We start from the raw sequence: 27,071 nt of genomic DNA on the forward strand, positions 1-27,071 counted from the left end.
AGAAGTTGACTCACAAGTCTTAAGGAAAGAAGCCATCTCCATAACACAAAAGTGCAAGGTGAAGCAGCAGATGCTGATACAGAAGCTAGAGCAAGCTATCCAAAAGATCTATCTAAGATAATTCATGAAGGTGGCTACACTAAACAACAGATTTTTAATATAGATGGACCAGCCTTATGTTGGAAGAAGACGCCATCTAGGACTTTCAGAGCTACAGAGAAGTCAATGCCTGGCTTTGAAGCCTCAAAGGACAGTCTGACTCTCTTGTCAGGGGCCAGTGCAGTTGGTGACTTTAAATTGAAGCCAATGTTCATTTACCATTCCAAAAATCCTAGGGCTCTTAAGATTCATGCTAAATCTACTTGCCTTGCTCTAGAAATGGAACAACAAAGCACATCTGTTTCCAACATAGTTTACTGAATATTTTAAGCCCACTGTTGAGACCTACTGCTCAGAAAAAAAAGATTCCTTTCAAAATATCACTGCTCATTGACAATGTACCTGGTCATCCAAGAGCTCTGATGGAGATGAACAACAAGATGAATGTTGTTTTCATATTTGCTAACACAACATCCGTTCTGTAGCCCATGGATCAAAGAGTAATTTTAACTTTCAAGTCTTAGTATTTAAGAAATACATTTTGTAAGGCTATAGCTGACATAGATAGTAATTCCTCTGATGGATCTGGGCAAAGTAAGTTGAAAACCTTCTGGAAAGGACTCACCATTAAGAACATTCATGATTCATGGAAAGAGGTCAAAATATCAACATGAATATGGGTTTGGAAGAAGTTGATTCTAACCTTCATGGATGACTTTGAGGGGTTCAAGACTTCAGTGAAGGAAGTAACTGTAGATGTCATAGAAATAACAAGAGAACTAGAATTGGAAGTGGAGCCTGAAGATGTGACTGACTTGCTGCAATCTCATGATAACATTTTTAACAAATGAGGAATTGCTTCTTATGGATGAGCAAAGAAAGTGATTTCATGAGGTGGAATCCACTCCTTGTAAAGACGCTGTGAACTATGTTGAAATAACTACAAAGGATTTAGAATATTCTATAAACTTAGTTGATAAAGCAGAGGCAAGGCTTAAGAGGATTGACTACAATTTTGAAAGAAATTCCACTGTGGGTAAAATGCTATCAAACAGCCTCGCATGCTACAGAGAAATCATTCATGAAAGGAGGAGCCAATCAATTTGGCTGTTGTCTTAGTTTAAGAAATTGCCAGAGCCGCCCCATCCTTCAGCAACTACCACCCTGTTCAGTCAGCAGCCATCAACATTGAGGCCAGACCCTCCACCAGCAAAAAGATAACGACTCACTGAAACCTTAGATGATAGTTAGCATTTTGTTAGCAATAAAGTATTTTTAAATTAAGATATGTACTTTGTGTTTTTTTTGCTATAATGTTATTGCACACTTAATAAATTACAGTACAGTGTAAACATCTTTTATATGTGCTGGGAAACCAAAAAATTCATTTGCCTTGCTTTTTGGCAGTATTCGCTGTATTGCAGTCGCCTAGCACTGAATCCACATTATTCCTGAGGTCTGCCTTTAATGAAACTTGGGTGGAAGCAATGATATCATTATAGCATATAACAAAGACTTCTTAACCATCCTCCACTCATCCAAGGCTGTCACAATTTTTGTAAAACACACTTACCGAGGCACAGGGACCCGGGGCTCCAGTTCGATATACTCTCTAGGACCTCTGCTTTGCCTGGTATGTTGTGTGCTTATCAAATATTCCAGACCTATCCTTGCCAGTTGTACTGGATATTGTAATTTAAGTTAAATAGTTAAATACTATACAAACTGACTAAATATTAGTGCAAAAAGAAAAGAATTATTAACTGTGTTAAAAGTTTTGGAAAATTTTGATAAAGAGTTCTAAGATTGTTAAATTAGGTGTAGACAATTCAATAGTAAACATTGTTTGAAAACTTCAAAACCACAAAAAACATAGATCTAGATGGATTCTGTGATTAGATTTTTTTACAAGTTCGTTCCCAGCTTAAAGGAAATCAAAACTGAAACTTATAGATGATACACAAATAATAAGGTGGAAGTCTAATCAATTAAAAAAAGACCTTTGCCCTATATCAAAAGATGGTGAATCAATATATAAATATATAGCATAATATATACATATAAATACATAGTTAATATATTTTAAATTAAAACAAAATATTCAAGGTACATGTGTCTTTTTATGATTTGCTACTTTAGCTGTCTTTTAATTGTCCAACTCCATTCCAACAGCAAGAGATAAAGGACTTCTACCCTGGCATTTCTGATAGCCAGAGAGGGGATGGTTGAAAATGATGACAAAACCTGACTTCAGGAGGGCAGATGTCAAAAGGCGCAGCAAAGGGGCACCTGGCTGCCTTAGTTGGTAGAGCATGAGACTCTCGATCTCGGGGTCATGACTTTAAGTCCCACATTGGGCACAGAGCTTACTTTATTATTTTTTTAATTTAATTTATTTATTTGTCAGAGCAAGAGAGAGCACAAGCAGAGCGAGTGGCAGGCAGAGGAAGAAACAGGCTCACCGCTGAGCAAGGAGCCCAACTTGGAACTCTATCCCCGTGACCTGGGATCATGACCTGAGCCAAAGGTAGATGCTTAACCGACTGAGCCACCCAGGCATCCCCAGAGCTTACTTTAAAAAAAAGGGGGGGGTCAGCAGAAACAAAGGCATGATTCTGGTGCAAGAGACTCTGAAGAAGGTGAGTGGCACTCATCTGTCCACACAGTCTGTAATTCTATCTACATAACCCTAGACTGCGATTCCACCAAAAGAGAAAAGATGGGGGTTCCTACATAGTTCTATCATAGCCTCTGATGTCAATAGGGCTCAAATAAAAAATAGAAGAGCTCCCCAAGAACAAAGGTAAGAAAAGTGCTCCAAAAATAGTGACAGATAGATTGAGACCTAGAATTTGTTAGGAACAAAAGGAATACCAGGAAGAGATAAGTCAAATGTTTGACACCATTGGCATGATGTTGCTGAAAAAACAAAGAGAAAAAAGAACAACTGCACTATGATTTTTGTCCTTGTCTTCTCTTCCAAGAAGAATGATTTGGGACTTAAAATAGAAGACCTAATATGGTAAGAGAAAACGAAAGCTCAAGATAGGGAAAGAGATTTAAAGTGAGCAGTGGGACACTGTAAAATAACTACAATCCAGGGCACTGAGAAAACTCACAGATAAGAGCGCCAAGCTGTTGTGGACCAGTAGAGGTACTAGAAGAGTTGGACAAACACATGTCGATCTGACTCTCAAAAGAGAAAAGAGGAGGAAAGGATGCAGATGTTGCAATCTCCAGGCCTTTGAGCTTTGTTGTTATACCAGGAATAATTATAGAATTGATATTAATGGGATGGTTTGAAATTTCAAAATAAAAAAATCATAAATAGTATCAAACTAAAAGCAACTATCATATTTATTAGAGAAACAATAGAGGCATTTCTTTTTTTTTTCATTTTTTATTTTTTTAAGGATTTTATTCTTAAGTCATCTCTACATCCAGCATGGGACTCGAACTCACAACCCTGAGATCAAGAGTCCCAGGCTGCACTGACTGAGCCAGCCAGGCATGCCTAGAGGCATTTCTTTTAAAAAGTGGATCAAAGTCAGAATGACTGCTATTGGGGATCAGGGAGGGGGACACATATTCTCCACTCTTCATATTTTCATAGAAGGAAATCTGGCACAACAGGAAGGAGTAATTGCCTACAGAGGAGTTTAGAGTTCAAGACAAAGAAATATATTGTTTCTCCTGACTTGATCTCTATTGAAGCAACTGACATGCAGTCAAAGCCTTTGAGACATTTGTAAAAGTGTGGCAGCTCTTGGAACTGAATGGGTTTAAGAAGTTTAAATAGACAAAATTCATTTATGATGGAACATAATGCTATGAAGGTAAGGTACTACAGTAAAAAGGCATCTGGCTTTAGATACGGAAGGATAAATATTATATGATTCCACTTATAAGAGGGACCTAGAATAGGCAACTTCATAGACAGAATAAAACGGTTATTAATTAATGGGTACAGAGTTTTTGTTGTGGATGATGAAGAGTTTTGGGTATAGATAGTGGTGATAGTTACACAACATTGTGAATGCATTTAATGGCATTGAATTGTATATTCATAAATGGCTAAAAGATAAATATTACATTGTGTATCATAATAAAAAACTAAAAGGGGCTTTGAACAGAGAGACCTGGGTTTGAACCCAGATTTTTATAGATTAAGCTCCCTTCTTTTACACACAGGAGGTTGGGTACTGACCAAGGGCCAGAGACCTGGGAGGGTTGACTGGGGCTGGGTAAGAAGCGGGGGCAGAGGGCCTGGTCCAGGAGCTAAGTGTGAGCCAAGAGGCAGGCATGGAAACTAGGAAGAATTCAGTTCTGGCGCAGTTCACTAACAAAATAACAGTCCAAATATGGATAGACTGGCTTTAGGAGATAATGAGTTTCCTATTACTAGAGGTATTGAAAGCTGCTCACCAGCTTTTTTAAGAACATTCAAGCGTACGATGACCTTTAATGACCTTTAAATCCCCTTCCAAAGGGTAAGCGGATGATATTTATTCCTTTATCATAATCTCCTGAAACTATGAGATATACACAGTAGTGCCCCCAAATAGTGGTGAAGTAGAACAATAATGGGGATGGAAAAAGTACTGTCAGATTATTTGGTTATCAACCTACTCCTATCAACCTACACAATCAGGATACTCAAGAATATGTAGGAAGAAGAAAAGATCTTTAGGAGTAAAAATTGTCAAATACAATAATCATTATTAAAATTGCTTATGGATTTTTTTCAAGAGATTCTTAGGTATATACAGTACTTAGAATGGGCTAATTCAGACATATTCCTGCCTGAAAGAGGTCTAGATTCGATTAACTCCAGTCCAAAGCAAATATTTAGTCATTTATTCATTCAACAAACAAGCATTGAGGACAGATATCATGGAATACAAAGGTGGTAGGAAAAGATGGAAGATAAAATTTCTGCTCCTAAGAGCTCAGATTAGTTACTGTGTCCCAGGAGGTTCAGAAATTCAGTGTGACTGCTACACCGTGCATACATTATGCCTCTCATTTTAAAATTATAATTGTTTAAGTTGTTCATACTCTTTGACACCTAAGAAGAACTTCTAAGGAAATAGAGCGACATATAAATGTTAGAATGCTCATTAAAATCTTATTTGTAATAACAAAAATTTGAAAATGACCTGCATGTCCAATAAAAGAATGGCCAAGTAAATTATAGGATATATCGAACCTAATGGCCTCCAAAGCCAATAAAACTTAATGCTTTAGAAGAATATATAGTGATAAAGGAATTGTTTGTGATACAATGTGGAGTAGCAGTGTACAGATTTATATACAAAATAGGATCCAAGGCAGAAGCACACTGCACTTCCCTCTCAAGAAAAAGCAGTTATTAATCTTGCGATAATGCTTTCCTTCAGAGTAACTATCAAAATTGAACTAGGACGATGCTAAGGCGCATGAATTGCACATATTCCAGTGTAAAATTGCAAGCTAGCATTTAAGTCTCAGTTCCTAATCTGGAAATTGAGGATGATAATATTTACAGAAAATTATGTAGAACTGGGTTTGGGTCCCTCTGCTGCAGACCAGCCATAAATAAGGCTCTTGCACTACCAGCAGAGAACAATCATCACCATCCCTGCTGCCCTCAGCATTGTTGAAAGGAGGCCAAGGAAGAAGCAAAAAAGAGATAATTCAATGTACAGTTTATTTAAAACAACTCAATCAAGATAAGGATTTTTTTATCTAATTTATCTCCCAATAGATATATACTATTATATATAACTATACATAGCTATAACTATATATATATATATAATTAGTTAGTTAGTTAGTTTAAAAAATCAAGAGTTAGAAAGATAAGGACCCCACTCACCCCAACTCAAGCGACTATGTTAGCCCGATTCACTAGTGCAGAGGCATCTTTGTTAATGTAGAATTCATGGTTTTACGTTGCTCACCTATTAGCTTGACGCTAAACAAGGAATCTGAGCATGTTGGTGACAAGGTGCACAATTTTTTTTGCAGGCCATCCAGGATTGTTTAGCCTAGTGGGATGAAATTTGCAAAAGGTAACTGAATAATGAGAAAGAGCTAATGTAATTTATTCCCCACTGTAATTTACTCCACATCCTTAAGCAGGCAGGCCCTGGACACACAGCCTTTTCACTCCATCATTCTCCTGCAATGTAATAGGGGCCATTAAACTAGGTAAGAAGATGAATTGCTAGAGATGATTATGCATGCCTTCAGCAGCCCATGAAATGTACCCAAGAACAATAAAGATATCTGATGACCTGTCAGGGAGATGCTTATGCAAATGAGAACATCAGGATTATACTTCTGCTTGTTCATCTAAAGGCTATCATGATATATAGATGGAAAAACTTCCCTGGTGTGGCAGCATCACAAATAAGAAGCTGGTTTCCGATCAGGATATGCTAGAAAGGAAAATTCATGGCCAAATGCCTCGTTCAGCTATAAAAGAGGAAAATCATGGCCATAGGATCAGCATCCATGTTTATTTCCTCTGCAAACAATAACTTCATCAGATGACACCCCTTACTGCTCTCCTGAAATTATAGTATCTGGCACTAAAAATTATTTGTAATCCTCAGAAGTTAAATATGTTGGAAATATATGTCACCAGCATCTTTCTGCTCTTAAATAATAAATGATGTTTTGATATGAATTTAACAACCTGCAGGGTGCCCATGGGAATGAAGATAAAAAGAGGTAGAGGCAACTGATGTAAACCCCAAGGCAGACTCCCTTTGGGAGCAGGAACTCAGCATGGTCATTCCGAAGCCCGGCCTCCTCTTCCTCCTGGGGCTCTACAGCCACCCTGGACCAGCAGGGTTCTGGCTTCAGGGAGAGCTCCACTTGCTAAATGTTAGACATTTGGCCTAAACACAGACTTAATCTCCCTGAGCCTCAGTCTTGCCATCTGCAAAATGAGCATGATAATAGTACCTAGCTCAGGAATTACTGTGTGGATTTAAATGAGGTAATGTATATAAAGTTCTTAAATGCCTGGCCTCATTTAACGAATAGTTTTGATGGTGATTATTCGTCCATCTGCCTATTTGGTATCTCCACTTGGATCTCAAACTTAGCATGTCCCCCTCCCGCGTGTTCCCCCGCTCTTCCCTGTCTCAGGAGTGGCAATTCCATTCTTTTTGTGGACCAGGTCAGAAATCTTGGAGTCGTCCTTCAAGCCACTTTTTTCCTCCTCTCCCACAGCAAGTCCTGTCAGCTCTACTTTCAAAATGTGTTTGTAACCCAACCCCTTCTCACTACCTCCAGCTACCCCCTCGCGCAAGCCATCCCTGACCTGGATTATATAGATCTAGCTTCCTAACTGACCTCCTGCTCTCTCTCTTGCTCCTCTTGCAATCCATTCTCTACACAGCAGTCAGAGAAATCAGATTATGTCACTCCTCTGCTACAACTCCCCATGATGTCTCTTCTCATTCAGAGTAAAGCCCAGGTCCTTAATGGTGACCTATAAATCCCTCCCTGATGTGACCCTACTTACCTCCCTGCCCTCTCTCTTCCCATAAGATCCATTGCTCACTCCTCTCCAACCACATTGGCTTTCTGCTGTTCCTAAGACAAGATGAGCTCCTTTCCAAATGCAGAGGCTTTGAACTTGCTATTTCCTCTGCCTGGGAGGTACTTGCCCTGGGGACTCCTACGACCCACTCTGGCATTTCATTCAAAAGTTAGAGAGGGCTTCCCTGACCCCTGGTCTGAAGCTGAAACCCCCATCACTCTCTTTCCTTGCCATGCTCTTCTGTTTCTTTATAATAGTGATTACCACCTCCCATCTTCCTCTTTACTGTATTCCGCCCCCCACCACCACCTCCATGATGAAATCTCTCAAGAGCAGTCTAGTCTGTTTCATCTCAGTTCATAGAGCAGGGCACATCCTGTTTGATAATTAGGAAGAAAAACACGCAATGAATGCCTCACCATGAGAAGATGTATTCCATGAGGTTTTAGAAGTCTATCCTCAGTAAGATTCTATGGAGATACTTAATCACTTAAATGACTTGTTTCACTAACAAGAAAACTGAGGCCTTAAAGACAAGCCCAAAGTCACATGGGAAGTGTTAGAACCAGGACTCATATAAGTTCTTCTGTATCGTTTCAAGTCCTTGCCCCTAACGTCCATGTTGGAGCAGGCTGTAGGCTCGATTCCGTAAATGTTAAAAACTGTGTAGAAGTTCAGTTCTGGTTCCAACCTCTTGACTAACAATCTCGTGGGAAGAGATTTTATTTGATGTACAGTGTACTTAAAATATTTTACTTTGGTTTTAAGATGAATAAGGTATAAGATTGTAAACCATAAAACACCTAACAGTTGTTGAGAAGCCATATCCCTATCTTGGTATTAAGTACTTTACAAGAACTAGCACAATGAACTCTTACAACCTGGGGTAGTAGCATTATCTCCGTTTTACAGTGGAAGACACCAAATTTCAGGTAACTGGCAAAAGGTTGCACAGTTAGCAAGTGTTGGGGCCAGCATCTGAACCTGAGCAGTCTACCTGCAGAGCCAGTGTTTTACTGAGTCAAGAAAATTGCACCGTTAACATTTCATGATGAATGTTTTCCTAAGATTTATCTGCTCTGTAGGTTCATTTTATTTTGTCTGCTCTTGTGAAAACAGGACAGAGGCATATTATATATAAATACCATTTGGAAAGTTTTTATTACAAATCTTAATCAGTCTTCTACTCATTTGCAAAATACAACCTATGTGTATATTTCTTCTTTTAATTAACAATGCAGAGTTAAAAAGAAAAGTCTCCAGAGAACTGCTGGGTTTGGTTATCAACTCATCGCAAGGCATCATATATTTTCATAAAAACCATATGGAGACAAGTGAGGGTTTGCGCTCCCTCTTTGACATCCATTGATGTCAGCAGCTGTGATGATCCAAAACAAAGAAGTTAGTTCCAGTTTGCCTCGAGAGTTTCTCATGAATGTGCCAAATAGCAATATTGAAGAGAAGAAATGTCAAAACATGACATCTGTAGGCAGGAGGGTCATGAAAGTTACCATGGGTCACGATGTAGTCCTTCTGTCCCTTCTTGGAACTTAGAATTCTAGAGACCGTAGCAAATGCAGGGAAGTGCAAGTTCAGAGAAAAATGGGACATCCCATTTTATGTTACCCAGCGTAGGTAACGTATAATCTTTTTCAGACAGTGCTGAGTAATGTGACTATATTATTTCATTTTCAGCAAATTGTATGATTCAAGAAGCACTTGTATTACTTAAAATTCCTAAGAGGAAAAAATGATGTATTGGCAATACATGATTTAAAGCCAAGGTGTTTGGGGCGCCTGGGTGGCTCAGTCGTTAAGCGTCTGCCTTCAGCTCAGGTCATGATCCCGGGCTCCTGGGATCGAGCCCCGCTTCGGGCTCCCTGCTCCGCGGGAGGCCTGCTTCTCCCTCTCCCACTCGCCCTGCTTGTGTTCCCTCTCTCGCTGTGTCTCTCTCTGTCAAATAAATAAATAAAATCTTAAAAAAAAATAAAGCCAAGGTTTTTTTTTAAACCTAAACTCTTAAATATTATTATTTTTTAAAGATTTTATTTATTCACTTGACAGAGAGAGTGCTTGAGCATAAGCAGGGGGGAGCAGGAGGCAGAGGGAGAAGCAGGCTTCCTGCAGAGCAGGGAGCCCGATGTGGGACTCGATCCCAGGACCCTGGATTCTGACCTGAGTCAAAGGCAGGTGCTTAACAGACTGAGCCACCCAGGCCCTCCCTTAAATATTATTTAAAAACACAATGGCTCAAATGTGATCCTATAAAAATTGGTGCATCACAGACTGAATGAGTTGGTGGGAGAAAAATCTGTGGGAAGGAATATTCTGGAACAAAAAGTTCAGTAAATATTCCAGATATCTTCTTAAAGTTGGCTATAGAGTCCACAGTGGCAGCTAAGAAGAAAAGATGGAAGAAAAAATAGGGCCCATCATTTATTTCTTTTAATTGCTATCCATTCTGTCATCTCCTGGCTGGAAGAAAGGGGTGGTTGTGTTAAGTAGAATAGGGTTCCACATGTTTCCATCCCTTTAAGACAAAATACAGGGGAGAAAAGAATTAACATTTCTTCATGAGCTTAAATATTCAACAGAGAGAAATGTGGAGACCAGAGACAAGGAGAATGACCACAGGGTTTCTTTTTTCTGGGATCGTGAGGGAGTCAAGTACCGGCCAGTCTCTCTGCCCACCTGCACTTCTTCAGTAGCCAGGGAATGCTATACTTAAGTGTTAAACCTAAGGCTGAATAACACATCAGATTGAAAAAAACTTGCCATTTTTAGGATTTTTACATGTAACTCTAATTAAAGTATACTCTGGTTTAGACTAAAAACTTAGAGCTTAGAGATGTTTGGTTTGTTTTGATTTGGTTGAAACCCCATAGATATGAAGAGGGCTCTGTACCAGGAATATGGAGATCTGAGTTCCTGTCCTATTTCTAGCCATTGCAGATAGGAGCAACTCACTCAGTCTCTCAGGTTACAACAACGGAGTTGGATTAGATAACCATCCAAAGGTCCCTTGCAGCTCTGTGAGTCTTTATGAATTTTTATTCAAGAACAGGCGTCTAGGAGCCCCTGAGTGGCTCAGTCGTTAAGCGTCTGCCTTCGGCTCAGGTCATGAACCCAAGGTCCTGGGATCGAGCCCCGCATCGGGCTCCCTGCTCGGCGGGAAGCCTGCTTCTCCCTCTCCCACTCCCCCTGCTTGTGTTCCCTCTCTCATTCTCTCTCTCTGTCAAATAAATAAATAAAATCTTAAAAAAAAAAAGAACAGGAGTTAAAAGAAATATGTGAGCCACGGATGTGAGCCTAATGTAATTTTAACTTTTCACATTAAAATATTTAAAACAGATTAAATTGATTTTCATTTATTTTATGTATATTTAACATATTTTATTTATATATCTATTTAAACCAGTAAGACTTCAATATTATCACTTCACTATGTAATTGCTATTAAATAATATTAATGAGACGTTTTACATTCTTTTCTTTGTATTAAGTCTTCAAAACCCAATGTGTATCTTACGCTTGCATCATATCTTAGTTGGGACTAGCCACATTTCCAGTGCTCAACAGTCAAGTTTAGAGGGTTTGAACTTTTCTCACCTAAAAATAAAGATACAGCCTACCTTCAAAGTGAAAATATATTTAAAGTACAAAAGCTATTCATTAAAATGGAAAGGTCACATATTGAGTGGATGTCAGAGAAGAGGTGATCAAAAAAGGGATAGGATTTCTGATAGAAATCGCCAAATGGAGAGATTACAGAAGGAAGCTGTGTCACGTGGAAGTTTGAAAGTTGGACAGAGATGATGTCTGCCACCTCGCGTGGTTGTTAAAATGTTTACCCTCATCCCCTACTGTCCCTCTTCTCTTATTAGCAGACATAAGCAGGGTATCCAGTTAAGGTCTTTGGAGCCCCAGGAATTCTGGAACCACTAGATCAGGGGTTCCTAATCTGGGGTCTATGGACCCTTATGGGATCTGCAGATGGAATTCAGGGGGTCTAAAAGTTGAATGGGGGAAAATAATATCTTATTTTTATTAACATCCAACTCAAAATCAGCATTTCCTTCAATTATGAATGGAGGCCACAGACCAGTAGAATTTACCACTACTTGTGACTTTTTTTTCCTGCTTTACTTCTGTTATTGATTTTTTCTTTTTTTAAAAAAATCTTTAATTCCAGTGAGTTAACATACAGTGTGATATTAGTTTCAGGTGTACGATACAGTAATTAAACACTTCCATACATCACGCTGTGCTCATCACCAGGGCCCTCCTTAACCCCCATGACCTATTTAGCCCATCCCCCACCCCTCTCCTCTGGTAGCTTGTGACTTTATCATCACTAGAGATCACAGATGTTTTCAAAGCACATTTCATTGGCTGCACATCTTAGGATAGCACTTCATCAAAGTGACAGCAGTTTTATTAGACCCACCCTGAAACCTTGTCATTGAATGCATTAATAAAGAAACACATATGTTATCATGGCACAGATTTTTAATATACTTTGATATCTGCAGTTCAATAAAATTGGTTTCTTTTGTAATCCTGTGTATTTTTTTTTCCACTTAAAAAAATGTTATTCTGAGACGGGATCCATAGATTTCACCAGACTGCTAAAGGGGTCTGTGGCACAATGCACTACATGGGAGGAGTATGGATCCCTGAATGACCCACCCCCCTTCCCTATCCCACACGGAATCACACTGGATTGTGTAATGACTGAAACATAAATCGTTATCACATCAAGCCACTGAGATTCGGGGAGTATTCGTTTCGGTGGTTAAGCCCCTTCTGACTAATGTATAACTGAAATCTGGCTTCATGCCCTGACAATTGGGTATGACTTTAGCCAGATTCCAAATACTGAGGAGAGGGCACTGGCAGTGATGCGCTGATAAAATGAGTCTCAAAAAAACCCAAACAAAACAAAACAAAACAAAACAAAACAAAAACCCCACCTACCGTGACTAATTTCAAGCTACCAATACCATGTCACTGAACTCTAAGGAAGGGATGCCCAGCTTCAGCTCTTGCCAGTCGGCGTCAGCTGGCTCCCGCACACCATGGGAACCACTCTCCCATCACAGTTTCTAGAAATGTGTCTTGTTATTGTCCTCCCCTGGTTTGCGGGGAGGGGTGTGCATGGAATTTTGAGAATAGCTGTTTAAAGGCTCCAATTGAAACCATTGTGTCTGACTCTTTCATGATGAATAAAGAATACCTTAGATGCAGTAATTTGTAAATTCAACAAGCTGTTGAAAAGAATCCCCTAATTAGTACTAATTACAATACTAGAGTGTCCCAACAAATTAGAATGCCATTGCTTCTGTAGAGGCATTTTGTGTTTAAACACTTTAAACATTAATTAGTCCTCAGAACAAATGTGTGAAATAGGTATTATTTGGCAGCGTCTGAAAGCCAATTATTTACTCTGGGAAGGCCTGGTACCCTAGCTGATAGTAAAGGCAAACTGATTAGCATAATAGTAGGATTGGGAAATCCAAGAATTGTATCACCTTCATTGCTGACCTCCTTTTATCTCACTGGGCAGTACAGCTGTCCCCATTTGACACATGAGAAACTGAAGGCAGCCGGCTGACAGACCCACAATCTACAGAGAATCCAGCTTCAGATTCAGCGAGTCCTCAGAAGAGTCTCATGCCTGTTTTTAAAATGTGAAATCTCCATTTATGAGTCTTTTGAGTCTTGTTTCCCAAATATTAATATTTTCTTTTATAATGAAGAAATTGCCTATGGTACCATTTTATTTAAAGTTAATTATAAGTGACCTACTATTCCTGCTTCCACCTATTTGTAACTTTGGTATTAGGTTTTGCTAACATTTTTTTTTTTTTACATTTTATTTATTTGCGAGAGGGGGGAGGGGCAGAGGGAGAAGCAGGCTCCCCCGCTGAGCAGGGAGCCCAACCCAGCCAATCCCAGAACCCGAAGACCACGACCTGAGCCGAAGGCAGATGCTTAACCAACTGAGCCACCCAGGCGCCCCTGTTTTGCTAACATTTGGATGAATTTTAATTTCTGGACTATGCTATTTATAATCTTATCCACTGGAAATACTCACTTTGAAAAATAGATCATTTAGAATTAAAGCATGGAATTAAGGGTTTAGTAAATGTTTCAGTTTCTACCAAGAAATAAACTACTGGTTTAGCTCATTTAAAGTGGACAAGCCACTGTTCGAAGCCTATCAAGTTTGGTACTCCTTTCCATTAAAGAAAACGCTTCGTGGACAAGACCTGGAATTTCTGGAAGAACATTTGACATCCCATTACCTTTTTTTCTGAGATACTCACTGCCTGGTACTTAGTAGACACTCAATAAATGTTAGTGTTTACTGTTATTTTTACTATTATCACTCCTCAGGCCAGGAGTTACCATTTATAGTTAAGAACTGACATCCCAATTGAAAGGCCCAGGTCTTAGTTGTTCTTTAAAATTCTTATTTATTTTAAGTTTAAACAGTACATTTCAATTAATGTTACTGATTAAATCCTTCTTTCCAATGAAACCATTTTAAATATTTATACTCCAAATACTACACATTTGCTATTACTGCTAATAAAATTTATCTTTATTCCAACTCCAAGCCTGTGTCTGTTTTGCTCAGGCAATTCTTCAGGCATATCCATCTAACTCATTCAAGCATGACTTACATAGGAAATAATTTTTTAAACAAACACTCTTAATCCAAACTGGGGAAAAAACCCCTCTGAATTCTTCTGAGCTAATTATAGAAATTGTCACTTGCCCTGTGTGAGCCCCAGAGGTAATGGCACATGTCCACTACTAGCAGGGTCCTTTTTGAAAGAACATCCACAATTTCCCTTCATTTCTGAGTTGATCCTGCTCTTCTGTCCTGACCCAGCCCAGCCCCATGTCAGCAGCTCCTCATGCAGGTCTGCTCTGCTCCTTTCCCAGGTCAGCTGGGATTGTTGGTAGCAGAAAGTACAGCTACATTTTCCAACAGATGTTCCAACAGATTTCAAAAACAAAGTAGTCATATCGCTCCTTCCTAAAGACTGGGGACAAGTATCATTTTTCATATCTTCTATTTCCCTTCTCAACATGTTCATGTTTTCTTCCACTTTCGCATATGGAACATATTTATAAAAACTGTCTTGACATCCTTATCTGCTAATTTCATCATGTCTGTAATTCCTCTCTGTTTCTATTGATAATTTTTTTTTCCTTAGAGTTATGGATATTTTCCGGCTTTCGTTTGCCTGGTAATTTTTGATTGGATGCTGGATATTGTGCACTTTACATTGTTGGATGTGTTTGTTTGTTTTTTTTCAGTAAAGCAACTATGATAATTATAGAGCAACCCTTATAGAAAACATGAGAACTCAAACTGCATAAAACAGAGTCACTGAGGGATGTCTGGGTGGATCAGTCAGTTAAGCGACTGCCTTCGGCTCAGGTCATGATCCTGAGGTCCTGGAATCGAGCCCTCTGTGGGCTCCCTACACAGTGGGGAGTCAGCTTCTCCCTCTCCCTCTGTCCCTCACCCACCTTGTGCTCTCTCTCTCTCAAATAAATAAAATATTGTTTTAAAAAGGCAAAAAACAGAGTTACTGAGATGAATAAAGGAATCCTTAGTGATCATCTATCCCTTAGTCAACTTAAAACTTCCCAGACTGAGATACCAATCCAGAGGTCAACATAGAAAAATACTTCAACTGGAATTCTCATCAGAAAACTCCAACTGGAAAAAACCATCTATCTCTGTTCTTTTTATTTTTTTAAGTTTTTATTTTTATTTTTTTTAATTCTTCTGAGGTTTGCTTTGACATTTATTATTAGAGCAAGTCCAAAGCAGTCCTGCAGGGCTAATTTCTGCTCACTACTACTGAAGACTCTATACAATGCCCTACATATTATAAGGTCTTCCTATTTTGGATGATGGAAACATGAACTATTCCCAGCTCTGGATGAGCTCCAGGAAATGTTTGGCTCTATGAATCCAGAGAAACATGATCTTCTGTTCTAGAAAATGGTCTTGTATTATTTCCTTGGTAATTTTCTCCGTTTTCTTTGGTCTTTATTTTGTGGGACTTCTGTGAGTCACGTTTTAAGTTTTTGGATTGGCCCTTTAATTTTTTTAATATTATCTCTTCTATTTTCCATGATTTGATCTTTTTGTTCTATTTTCTGCAAGAGTCCTCAACTTTATTTTCTGAAGCAACAACTGGATTTTTAAAAATATTGATCACCAGGGCGCCTGGGTGGCTCAGATGGTTAAGCGTCTGCCTTCGGTTCAGGTCATGATGCCAGGGTCCTGGGATTGAGCCCCGCATTTGGCTCCCTGCTCAGCGGAAAGCCTGCTTCTCCCTCTCCCTCTGCCTCTCCCCATGCTCATGTGCTCTCTCTCTCTCTATCTCTCTGTCTCAAATGAATAAATACAAAATCTTAAAAAAAAATATTGATCACCAGATTTTTATTTTCCAAGAGCTATTTCTTATCTACCAGTATCATTACTTCATCGCATCCTAAACTTGTTTTACAAACGCAATACTTCTCTTATTTTTAAGGATATTCATTGCAGTTTCTAAATTTTTCCTTTCATCCATTTATTAATCAAATACTTATTGATAATAAACCACATGCCAGATGCTGATCTATTTGCTAAGAATATAGCAGTGAATCAAAACAAAGACTCTGCTTTCATGGAGCTTACATTGTGGTGATGGTAGGCAAGCAATACAAAATTAAGGAATAAACATATCGTACGTCCTTTAGTAATAAGTGCTACAAGGAATTCCCTCCCATGAAACTTTTCTCTCTCTTGCTCACTACACTCTAGCTGTACTAACTGTTCTTAGTACCTTCAAGTTCCTTCTCCTCCCTCTATATGCTGATCTCTCTACTCAAAATATTCTTCCCCTGGTTCTTCATATGGATAGCAACTTATCCTCCTGAGTACCACATCTTAAGTATATCTCTTCTCCTTGCTCTATCACTGCCATCAGTTTTCTGTCTCAATAACCCTTTTAATTCCCTTCATGATATTTATCAAAACTTATTTTTTTAAAGATTTTATTTATTTGAGAGAGAGAGTGAGAGAGAGAGAGAGCACATGAGGTGGGGAGGGTCAGAGGGAGAAGCAGACTCCCTGCTGAGCAGGGAGCCCGATGCGGGACTCGATCCTGGGACTCCAGGATCATGACCTGAGCTGAAGGCAGTCGCTTAACCAACTGAGCCACCCAGGCACCCAATATTTATCAAAACTTATAATGTTGTTTACCCTTTTAATTCCTTGCATAATAATTATCAAAACTTGTAATGTTGGTTATTTATCTAATAGCCATTCAGGCTTCTTCCTTGATAACTGAACCTGATTTTGTTCAGGTATCCAAGATCTTCCCTACAGCCATGTGCTTCAAGGAAGTTTGGCCCAGCCCCTAGTCCAGGGATGAATCTGGATTAGTCTAACCAAATCATGGTAATTCCATATACTTGCCAGTGATGGCTTAGGAAGGAATATGTGACACAATTTCTGATCAGTGGAATATAAGGGGGAGTCTCCTAGTAAGGCATCTGGGAAAGGTTTGCTCTTATAAAGGTATTCAAAGAATAGATAGGCCTCTTTTTAGCCTCTGGGACATTGATTTACCTAAGAATGTGATACTTTTTGCTGCTCTAGTCATCTTTTAACCATAAGAAGAGCTAGTGCATGGAGTGTAGAAAGATAAAAATAAGCTGACCTTTGGTGATATCACTGATCTACTAAATCAGTCTATCTTTATACTTCTTCACGTTCCCATGAGCTCTTCTTAAGGCATCTACTAGATAATGAGCCTCAAGGACCAGAGAGATATCAATATAAGGACAGATATAGTAAATAATACTTACTTGTAAAATAAATAAATAAATAAATAAATAAAACTTATTTGTAAAACAAGAGTGAGAAAAGAGAATATAATATAATAGTTATATACTCTGACATTGAAAATCATAAAATAAAATTGGAGAATTTAGATAGCATACACAAAAATTGTGTTACTGATTCTTAAAACAGCTTGTTCAATAGTTTTCTACAATCATAATTGATGGTGGTAGTATTTATGTTTTTGTCTAAGGCCATTGTATGTATTAGGAGGAATACAGCAAGTAAGAATTTGGGGATATTTAATTCTATCATCTTGTGCTTTGAGAACCAAGGAAAAGGAGATAGATAGATAGATAGACAGACAGATAGATAGACAGATAGATAGATGGATAGGATATAGATATAGGTAGTGCAGAAAACATACACTTTTTCCTAGTTCTATCCGCTAAATAGGCCCAGAAACAATGGCTAACCCAGTCACTGCCATAAGCCTTCCCAGGCCCAAACTGTCATCTTGAAATACCATTTCCCACTAAAGAAGTCAGGGCTTCTTATAGATATTGCTTATTCCAGATACAGGGTAGGATATAAACAGGGTAAGCCTAAAACAGCTTGACCTACCAGATGGCAAGGAAGCCATCAGATACTACTAGGGTCATTTCAAAAAGACTCAGGAGCCAACTTGAAGAGGTTTTCATTCCCAATGATGAGAAATTTGAGCTTCAATAAGGATTAGAATTACAGTGGAATTCACGAGTTCACAATAATATTTTTTAAATTAATTGATCACCTGTGGGGAGTGACAAGAAAGTAATAAATAATTTGAAAATGGTAAATAAAAGGATAAAGTTCTTATCTTGTCTTTCCTATATGAACTGTAATATGAGGTAACAAAACTATAGATTAAAAAAGTACCACTCTATAAAATTATTCCAGGTAATAGATGAAAACAAAATGACATAATTAGGATATCACCACTTTTTCAACCCCCAGTGAATTCATGGGTCCCAGGAACGAGCATCAGTGGCTGCTGACATCATAAAAAGAGACAATCAGATGTTATGTGCCTTCAAATGAAGATCACAGCCTATACGCTTGACAAAAGTATTAATCCTGAGTCTAATCAAGTTTCACTATCACTCTGTCAATGTGTACAAAATATAGAAGAAATGTGTCGAACTGCACCATGAGCAGATTCAAATAGCCCAGATCCCTCAACAGATAATTTGCAAGTAAAAGAGATAAAAGGGAAACCTGTAAATTAAAAGAAACTTAAAAAAGATATTTTTTAAGTGGCCGGGACTATAGTGTTTAAAAATGCGTTATGGGTGATAAACCATCAGGAAATATAAGGAAGTCATTACTCCACATCTAGATTAGTGGTGTAGTAGTCCGTTATGGTGGTAACTCCTACCTAATGAAGCACAACTCATGATATTCATGACTTTGTGCAGTCCCCTCCTCTTGAATCTGGGCTGGACCCAAGACTTGCTTTAACCAATAAAATGTAGTGCAGTAATCCCATGGCCTTCCAAGCCTAAGCCTTAAGAGCCTCCTAGAAGCTGTGGCACTCTTGCAAACCCTGACCTATCATTTAAAAAGCCCAGCATCCTTGGGCGCCTGGGTGGCTCAGTTGGTTAAGCAACTGCCTGCGGCTCAGGTCATGATCCTGGAGTCCCAGGATCGAGTCCTGCATCAGGCTCCCTGCTCAGCAGGGAGTCTGCTTCTCCCTCTGACCCTCCCCCCTCTCATGTGCTCTCTCTCTCTCATTCTCGCTCTCTCAAATAAATAAATAAAATCTTTAAAAAAAAAATAAAAAGCCCAGCATCCTATAGGAGAGACCATGTAGAAACGCCACCTGGAGAGACAGAAAGCCTTCCCATTTGAGTCTGGCCACCAGCCAATCCACCAGCTGAGTGTAGCCACAGGAATGACCACCTGTGAAACAGAAGATGTAGAACCACCCAGCTGAACCCAGGGCAGATAGCAGAATTGTGAGCAAATACCATTGTCTGAAGAGCCAGTATCTTTTGGTGGTAATTTATTAGGCAGCAATAGATAACTGAAAATAGTGGTTATTGTGGAAGAAACAAAGCGGTTTAGGATTAGGATGGAGTACATGGAGGCTTCTGGAATGGCTAGTGAAGTTCTTTCCATTTCTTGACCTGGGTGATGGCCACGAGGATATTTGCCTTATAGTGATTCACTAAGCTATACGTTTGTTTTGTGTGGTTTTCTGAACCTGTGTTTTATGTTAAAATAAAAATAGTTTTAAAAGAAGAAAGAGGGGCGCCTGGGTGGCTCAATCGTTAAGCGTCTGCCTTCGGCTCAGGTCGTGATCCCGGGGTCCTGGGATCGAGCCCCGCATCGGGCTCCCTGCTCCGCGGGAAGCCTGCTTCTCCCTCTCCCGCTCCCCCTGCTTGTGTTCCCGCTTTCGCTGTGTCTCTCTCTGTCAAATAAATAAATAAATAAAATCTTAAAAGATAAAAGAAGAAAGAAAATCCACATGGTTTGGCATAGAGACATTTACTCTTCCTCCAAAATTCCTTCACACTACGGGCTTTTAAGGAATCACTTAGAGGCAGCAGTTCTTTCTGCCTGGGGGTCTTGTCCCTGTGCTTTAATAAAACCACCATTTCGCACGCGCGCGCACGCGCACACACATACACACACACACCCACACGCGCACGCGCGCACGCGCGCACACACACACACACACACACACACACACCGCTTAGGAGCTCCTAGTTAAAACTACTAATATATTCTAATCCTATAGACATCAATATCCAAACAACATCAAGCATGCAAATATAAATTTCTTTGGGTCCCGGAGCTTGCAATTTGCAAAACAGAATTAATTGCTTTCATATCTCTAAATCTTTTCTCCTCGAAGTGAGAAAAAATATGTCTACCAACAAAAAAATAAGAAGAGAAGCAGCAGTAACACTTTTATAAGTTGGCCTGCATTTTCTTACTGGCAGCAACTTGCTAGTCTCTTTTTTAAATGAATTTTCCAGTTTCAAGGGAAAAATCTGTATTGCATTTGGGGCTTTGTGCACGCGCGCGCGTGCTTTAGTTTGGAACTGTTAGAATTTTAGCTCTCATGTCCTGTGTTTTTCTTTTCTTTTTTATTTATTTATTTGTCAGAGAGAGAGACAGAACACAAGCAGAGGGAGAGGCAGGCAGAGGGAGAGGCAGGCTCCCCGCCGAACAAGGAGCCCGATGTGGGACTCGATCCCAGGAGCCTGGGATCATGACCTGAGCCGAAAGCAGACGCTCAACTGACTGAGCCACCCAGGCGTCCCCTGTCCTGTGTTTTTCTAAAGTGCTTTAAAGAGACTTTAACATCTGAATTGCTTTCTTTTATTCTTTTGTCTTTACTTCTGACTTCATTTCCCATTTCCCAGTGCAAATTGCTGTATGTACCTTTTCTCTTAGAATGATGTTACCTAGCTTTACTGAGCAGATCAATTAAAAATTCTGCTTAGGAGATTAAAATTCACTGCCATAACTCACACTGAATATTTTGTAAAATTTTCACAGTACATTTATTTTAATTGGATTAAAAACTATTACAAATTGAGTTCCTGCTATTGCACTTTCTACCTGCGAACCCAGTTCAGACCTTCCCAAAGATGACAGTAGCGTAAAACTACAATCAGTTTAGTAGTCCAGCAAAAATAAATAAAACAATAAAAAGAATCACTATTGTCATTTTAGTAATTACTATTACTAAAGCACCATTGATGATGTGGTCCTCTCACAGCCAACATCCACAGAAAAAAAGAAGTGTTTCATGGAGACCAGATCTTGATTCAGTGTCTGACTCCATGAGGTTCATCAAGGCATGAACTGCGACCCAGGCCGGAAGGTCACTGTTTCTTCCACAAGCGTAAGGAAAAATGTTCATTTGTCTCAGTCTGTGTGTGCTTATTTTTGAGGAGTCTAAGAAACTCTCAATTCACACTAAATTCCCAAGGTCTTAGCATCCATTCACAAAGACTGAAGGTAGTAGAAAGTTCTTGTTGCCACTTGAAATTACCAGTCTGCAATAGTTTTCCTAATCAGAAACTCCTGCTAGCTTCACCCGTGGTTCGGAATGATTAACGGCATTTTTAATCAAAATATAATGTGATCAGCAGGGGACGCCTGGGTGGCTCAGTCGGTTGAGCGCTTGCCTTCGGCTCAGGTCGTGATCCCGGGATCGCGGGATCGAGCCCCGCATCGGGCTCCCCGCTCCGCGGGAGCCTCCCTCTCCCTTTCTCTCGACCACCTGCGCTCTCTCGCTTGCTCGCTCGGGCTCTCTCTCTCTCAAATGAATAACTGAACCTTTTTTTTAAAAAATAAGGTGATCAGTATACATCTGTGTGTTATTTACACTGAGCCCTCTCCTTCGTCCTCCCATCCCTGCTATTTCCACCTGGGGAGCTGCAATTCCTCACTTCCCAGGGCGACCCATTCATTGCTACAAATTAAGAATTAAGACAGATACTAATGACATAATCTTTACCCACCTCCTACTTTCTTTTGATTAATTTTTCTTAAAGGGGGACACAATAAGGCGCTCTTAGTGTGCTGGTTATGGCACTTTGGGGCACGAGTACAGAAGACAACTGTATTAGAATAAGATTTGTCTGTGGATAATAATAACACAGGTAACACGAGCTTAAATAAGATAGTACTTTATTTCTCTCTTACTAAGGTCCAGCAGTAAGTAGCTCAGTGCTGGTATGGAGGTTGACTACAAGAAGTCTTCATGAACCTAGGTTCCTTCTGTCCACTTACTTTACTCTGCCTGAACTCCTTCTGAAAAGGACACCTCAGGGGCGCCCGGGTGGCTCAGTCGGTGAAGCATCCAACTCTTGATTTTAGCTCAGGTCATGACCTCAGGGTCCTGAGATTGAGCCCAGCGTCAGGCTCCACACCCAGTGTGGAGATGCTCTCTCTGTCCCTCCCCACTCTGTTCTGCCCACCCCCCACCACTTACGTGCACTCTCTCTCTAAAAAACAAAAACAAAACAAAAAGCTTTTTAAAAAATCAGGGAAGAATGATATTGGGGGGTAACCAGCACTCTCTACCATGCCAACTCAAAGAGGAGTTAGCATACTACACAAGAAATGCTCCGGAGTAGGACCAGCAGGCGATCAGCACGAGGTGTGCCAGGGCTCCAGCTTCTCTTCTCTGAGACTCCATTGGCCTGGCAATGCCCCAATGTTGGCTGTGTCTTTGAGCTAGCTCCCTTCCTACTCAGTAGTTCCAGGCATCATATCCAGATGCCACAAAGTCCGAAAGAAGGGGAAGAAGAATATGTCTCTACCCTTTGTCTCCTTTTTGAAAGGGAAGAGAACTTTCTTAGAAGCTGCTAGCAAACTTTCCTTCAAGCCTCACTGGCCAGAATGCATCACAACCCCATGCCTTGTATAATCACTGACAAGGAGAAGATACCACCATGACAGGCATGGACCGATCAGCACCCACCCCAAAAAAGCTGTAAGTGGGGTGAGCTTCTCTGAAAGCTTTGCATAAAGGAAGTTCAAGACCCAAACAAAATTGGGGTTCTGTTTGAAAGAGGAATGGGGAAGGGATGTTGGGTTGACATCCAACTGTGCCTACCACACTCCATATTCTAACTTCTCATTATGATATACTGCCATTTCTAGCCAGATAAATTGGACTCTCAGATCACACTGTCATAATTATCCTTATAAATCAGCCCAGTTCTTATGCCCGTCTCCTACCAACAAATCGTGACTGAAGAGTAAACAAATGTGTGGAATAGTACACATCTAGATTAAGTAGACTGCAAACATGTACACTGCTCCCTATCTTCCGTTCACCTTGTCTGTGGAGATGTCACTCCAGGCAATGGTATCAGTACAAATTTCATATACAGCCACCTAAGTTAACCCTTTTGGTATCAATATGAGAAAATCTCCCTAAGAGAAATACATGTTGTTTTTAAGCTGAAATTCATTTCCTACTTTATAAGCATCAGACCACCGATGAGCATTTCACTGGAAGCCACTGGGCCCTCACAGGAAATATGACCGACTGCAATAGTAAGTCTAGAAAAAGAACAGTCCACCAGTCCCCACCCAGACCTGTGTTAAGCCACAGTTCTCAGCTACAGCACTGATTTCATAGTACTCTTCTGACCTTCCACAGGACTTACGTGGGGGGAGTTTTCAGGTTCATTTTTCTTTTGATTCATTAACAATCCAATGGCAATTTTAAAAAAAGGAAAGACAATTATTGCTCAAACAGGAAGACATCGTGTGCTCTGAAGCTATAGTTCACTTTTTTGCATATCAAAGTTTAAAAAGTAAAAGAAAACCCAGCATAAAGAGAGAAAAGTGCCTGAAATTTGTCAACCAATGCCTGGATTATACGAGCTTTCCTTCTCATTAAAAGAAGACCCTCTTAGGTCGGTGCTAAAAGCATCACTGATAAAACAGATGACACTGTCCATATGATTACAAGGAAGTCTTAGTATTATTTCTTAACTGAAACATCTTTATCAACAAAGTTACTGAAAGTTTCTAGAAGCAATACTAAAAATTTATTCTGTGGTAAGAAAAGTGTGGTAGTAATTTTCAAAATACCTTTAGAAATGAAGTAACTCCTTAATACTTCTGATATCCTTTTACCTAGAAATTTACTAAATCCTAAGAAATAATGTATTTTCGAAACATCCATGTGATGAACATGACTATCAACACACAGTTTCGATGCACACAAACTCAACGGCAGCTGTTAAATGATTTGTCTAAAAGTAAATGCTGATTCAGACTCGTTAGCATACCAGAAGTTCAGCTGCTTATAACACATACAAGATTAAGTTAACAAAACTCACTCCAAATATACTGACTAGTTATTCTCCATATGTTAGCAAAGTTTATCAAGCTTGAAGGAAAGTTATTGAATCAGCTCTAGGAGCTTTCAAATCTATAATATTTCACTGGCAGCTACTTTATGAGAAACAGGTCATAAAATTGTATTTAAACTTTACTGTCATATTTTCAATTGTTCTGCATACAATTAGGTCAAAACTTGAGAATATGCATGGGCTAAATGATGGGCGAGGTGAAAAAGATAGGGTTATGGTTTGTTTGTTTGTTTTTTTTCAGGGATCTGGGGCTTCAAAACCATCAGGAAATCACAGCCCCATGACCTTCATGTGCTCATGCACTAACAATTCACAACGCCATGCATTTTTCCAATGCTCTTTTCTCCTTTGGCAAGACGAGTATTCTCAAATGAGGCAATGTCTCATTTTCTCTGGAGGTATTCTAACTTTAACTCTTCTCTTCCCTTTGCCTGTGCATACCTTGAAAGTGCCCTCCCAGAGAATTACGAGATAAAATCGAACAGGACTTGTGGATGAAATGACTGTTACACAATCTGCTATAGTTTTATTCATTCAGAACGTATTCATTCCAAGTCCTTCCTGTGCACTAGCCATCTCATATTTTTGTATGTGTAATAATTTAACTTCACAATAAAATAAAAAGTAACACGTTTTCTTTTCACGTGAATACAATGCTTGCACCAGCAGCAACAATGGTCAGGACTATGAAGGCTTCGAGAACCTTAATCCCTTACCTTGCTGGACTTCCACTGACTACTATAGATGGCCATGATTCAGCTGTAGGTGTTTTTAAGCTTTGCAGTGAAATAAAGTCTTATAAAAGGAATGGCATAAACATATTTTGCAAATAACTAAATGCAAACCCCTTCTCACTGTGTTCTCCTACAATTGTGTCAGTCCCTTACACACTGGTGAAAACAAGCACATAGCCAAATTTGAAAGACTCGAGACAGCCTTAGTTTAGCTGTTTTACTAATATAAATAAGTCATCCATCTTTCTCCCATGTTAAATAAACGACAGCAAAGGAATACTTGACCAAGTTGTATCCCCTAACAGAATGGGTTGTTGATGATCCTGCCTCCAGAAGTACCAGAGCAGGAGGAAGAATCTGGAAAGTCAATTACATTGCTCTCAAGTGCCCTGATCTGATATCCTTTTAAAATGGTTATAAATGTTGTGGTGACTGAAAACAAATATGGAATAAGAACACTAAATAAACGCTTTCCTTTTAGGAAAGATTCAGGGGCCAGAAAGAGAAAAAGAACGTAATCAGGAAGAACTTAACCATTTCTTTACAGAATTAGGGTAAAACTTACAGTTCGATACCTAGTTTAGAAGGTATTTCTAAAGCCAGAAAATTACTAAATTCACAAGATAACCAAATGTTAGGTAGTGGTTGTGGGCAAGGTTGCCGGGGAGGAAGAGATAGGCGCCAAATATACCCAGGAGGGTCATGATTTTCTGCAGTTTCAATTCAGTTTGGGTCTTTTTTTTTTTTTCTGCCTCACACTCTCTAGTGAGTCACTATATCTCTGGAAGTCTCCCCAGCTGAGTTTCTCTCCATCTATAACTTTAGCAAGTGTTACAAAATATGCCAATGTTCCTCTTTTGCCTCCCTCCCGCCCCCCTCCAGAGAGGGAAAGGAACCGTACAACCTGGGAGCGTAATGACAACGGTCCTTTCTGCCTCTGATGAAATCATCCCACAAGTGATCTGAAAGTTCAAGTGAAGCTGTGGCCGATACCTCGTTTTACAAAACCAGGCCAACATTACCCGGAGGGAAATTCTGCTTTATAGGCCGGGAATCCCCCGGGAAGTCTCCATAAACAAGGGATATCCCCGCGGCTCTCTTCAGAAAGAGCTCAGAACTTAGGGGAGAGCAAGGTGTTTCTGGGCCCGGGCCTGAACAGACCCCAAGGCGGGCTGAGCGGAGAAAACGAGGTCGCGTCCCCCACCCCGCGGCCTGCACCTGCCTCCCGCAACCGTGCCGCCGCACTTCCCAGAGCATCCCCCGCCCGCTGGCCCTCGGCCCAAGCGCAGCTCGCCCGAGCCGCGGGCCGCAGGAGAAAGCTGGCCGGGCGAGGCGCCCTTGGACCCCCGAGGTCCCCGCGCCCGCAGGTGGAGGGCGGGGCGCGGGCCGGACACCCGCTCTCCACGCGCCCTCTGGGGCCAGGGTCGGCGCAGCTGTGCAGGCCCCCCGGGCGGGCGCGGCGCTCCCGGCGCGTACCTCGGATGTAGGTGCACTTGCCCTCGTCCAGCAGGCTGGAGGCCGAGCCGCCCATGGCGGCGGTGCGGGCGGTGCACTCCGGGCGGCGCTGACAGCTGCCGTCGGCGCCCGCCGCTCGTTCCTGGAGGTGGCTGCGACGGCGAACCCGGCTCTGCAGTTAAAGGACAAACTTCCTCCGAGAGGCGCCGCCTTCTGGGGCGCCTCCTCCAGGTCCGCGCCCTCTGAGGATCTGTGGGCTGGCCCGGGGGCTGTCTTCCCGCCCTCGCTTCACTGGGGAGCTCCGAGGGGATGTCCAGGCTGGAAAGACTTCCCGTTCATTCCTTCTCCTTGCTGGCTTTTTGCCTCTTCTTCTCACCGGTTATGGGCAGCCGAGAAACACCTTTGGGTAAGTGGACAATTTCCCTTAGTGACTGTAAACCTCTGTGAGCTGGAACCTTCTCCACTGACAAGCCACACGAGGTGGAATTCAA

At 40.5% G+C, this 27,071-nt stretch overlaps 1 protein-coding gene across 1 annotated transcript in view; it reads right to left on the reverse strand.

Annotated features, from left to right (window-relative positions):
* The window catches only part of NIBAN1 (niban apoptosis regulator 1), a 148,922-nt gene extending 122,164 nt beyond the window's left edge, over nucleotides 1-26,758 (reverse strand). The window contains exon 1 of the mRNA XM_028121575.2: nucleotides 26,602-26,758. Within this exon, the coding sequence (XP_027977376.1) occupies nucleotides 26,602-26,656 (55 nt within the window). The 5' untranslated portion in view covers nucleotides 26,657-26,758. The remainder of the gene's footprint in view (nucleotides 1-26,601) is intronic.
* Between the last annotated feature and the right edge of the window lie 313 nt (nucleotides 26,759-27,071).

Source organism: Eumetopias jubatus, unplaced genomic scaffold (assembly GCF_037043125.1).
Source record: "Eumetopias jubatus isolate StellerSeaLion01/CBP00866 unplaced genomic scaffold, mEumJub1_p1.0 scaffold_12, whole genome shotgun sequence".
Classification (NCBI taxonomy): Eukaryota; Metazoa; Chordata; class Mammalia; order Carnivora; family Otariidae; genus Eumetopias; species Eumetopias jubatus.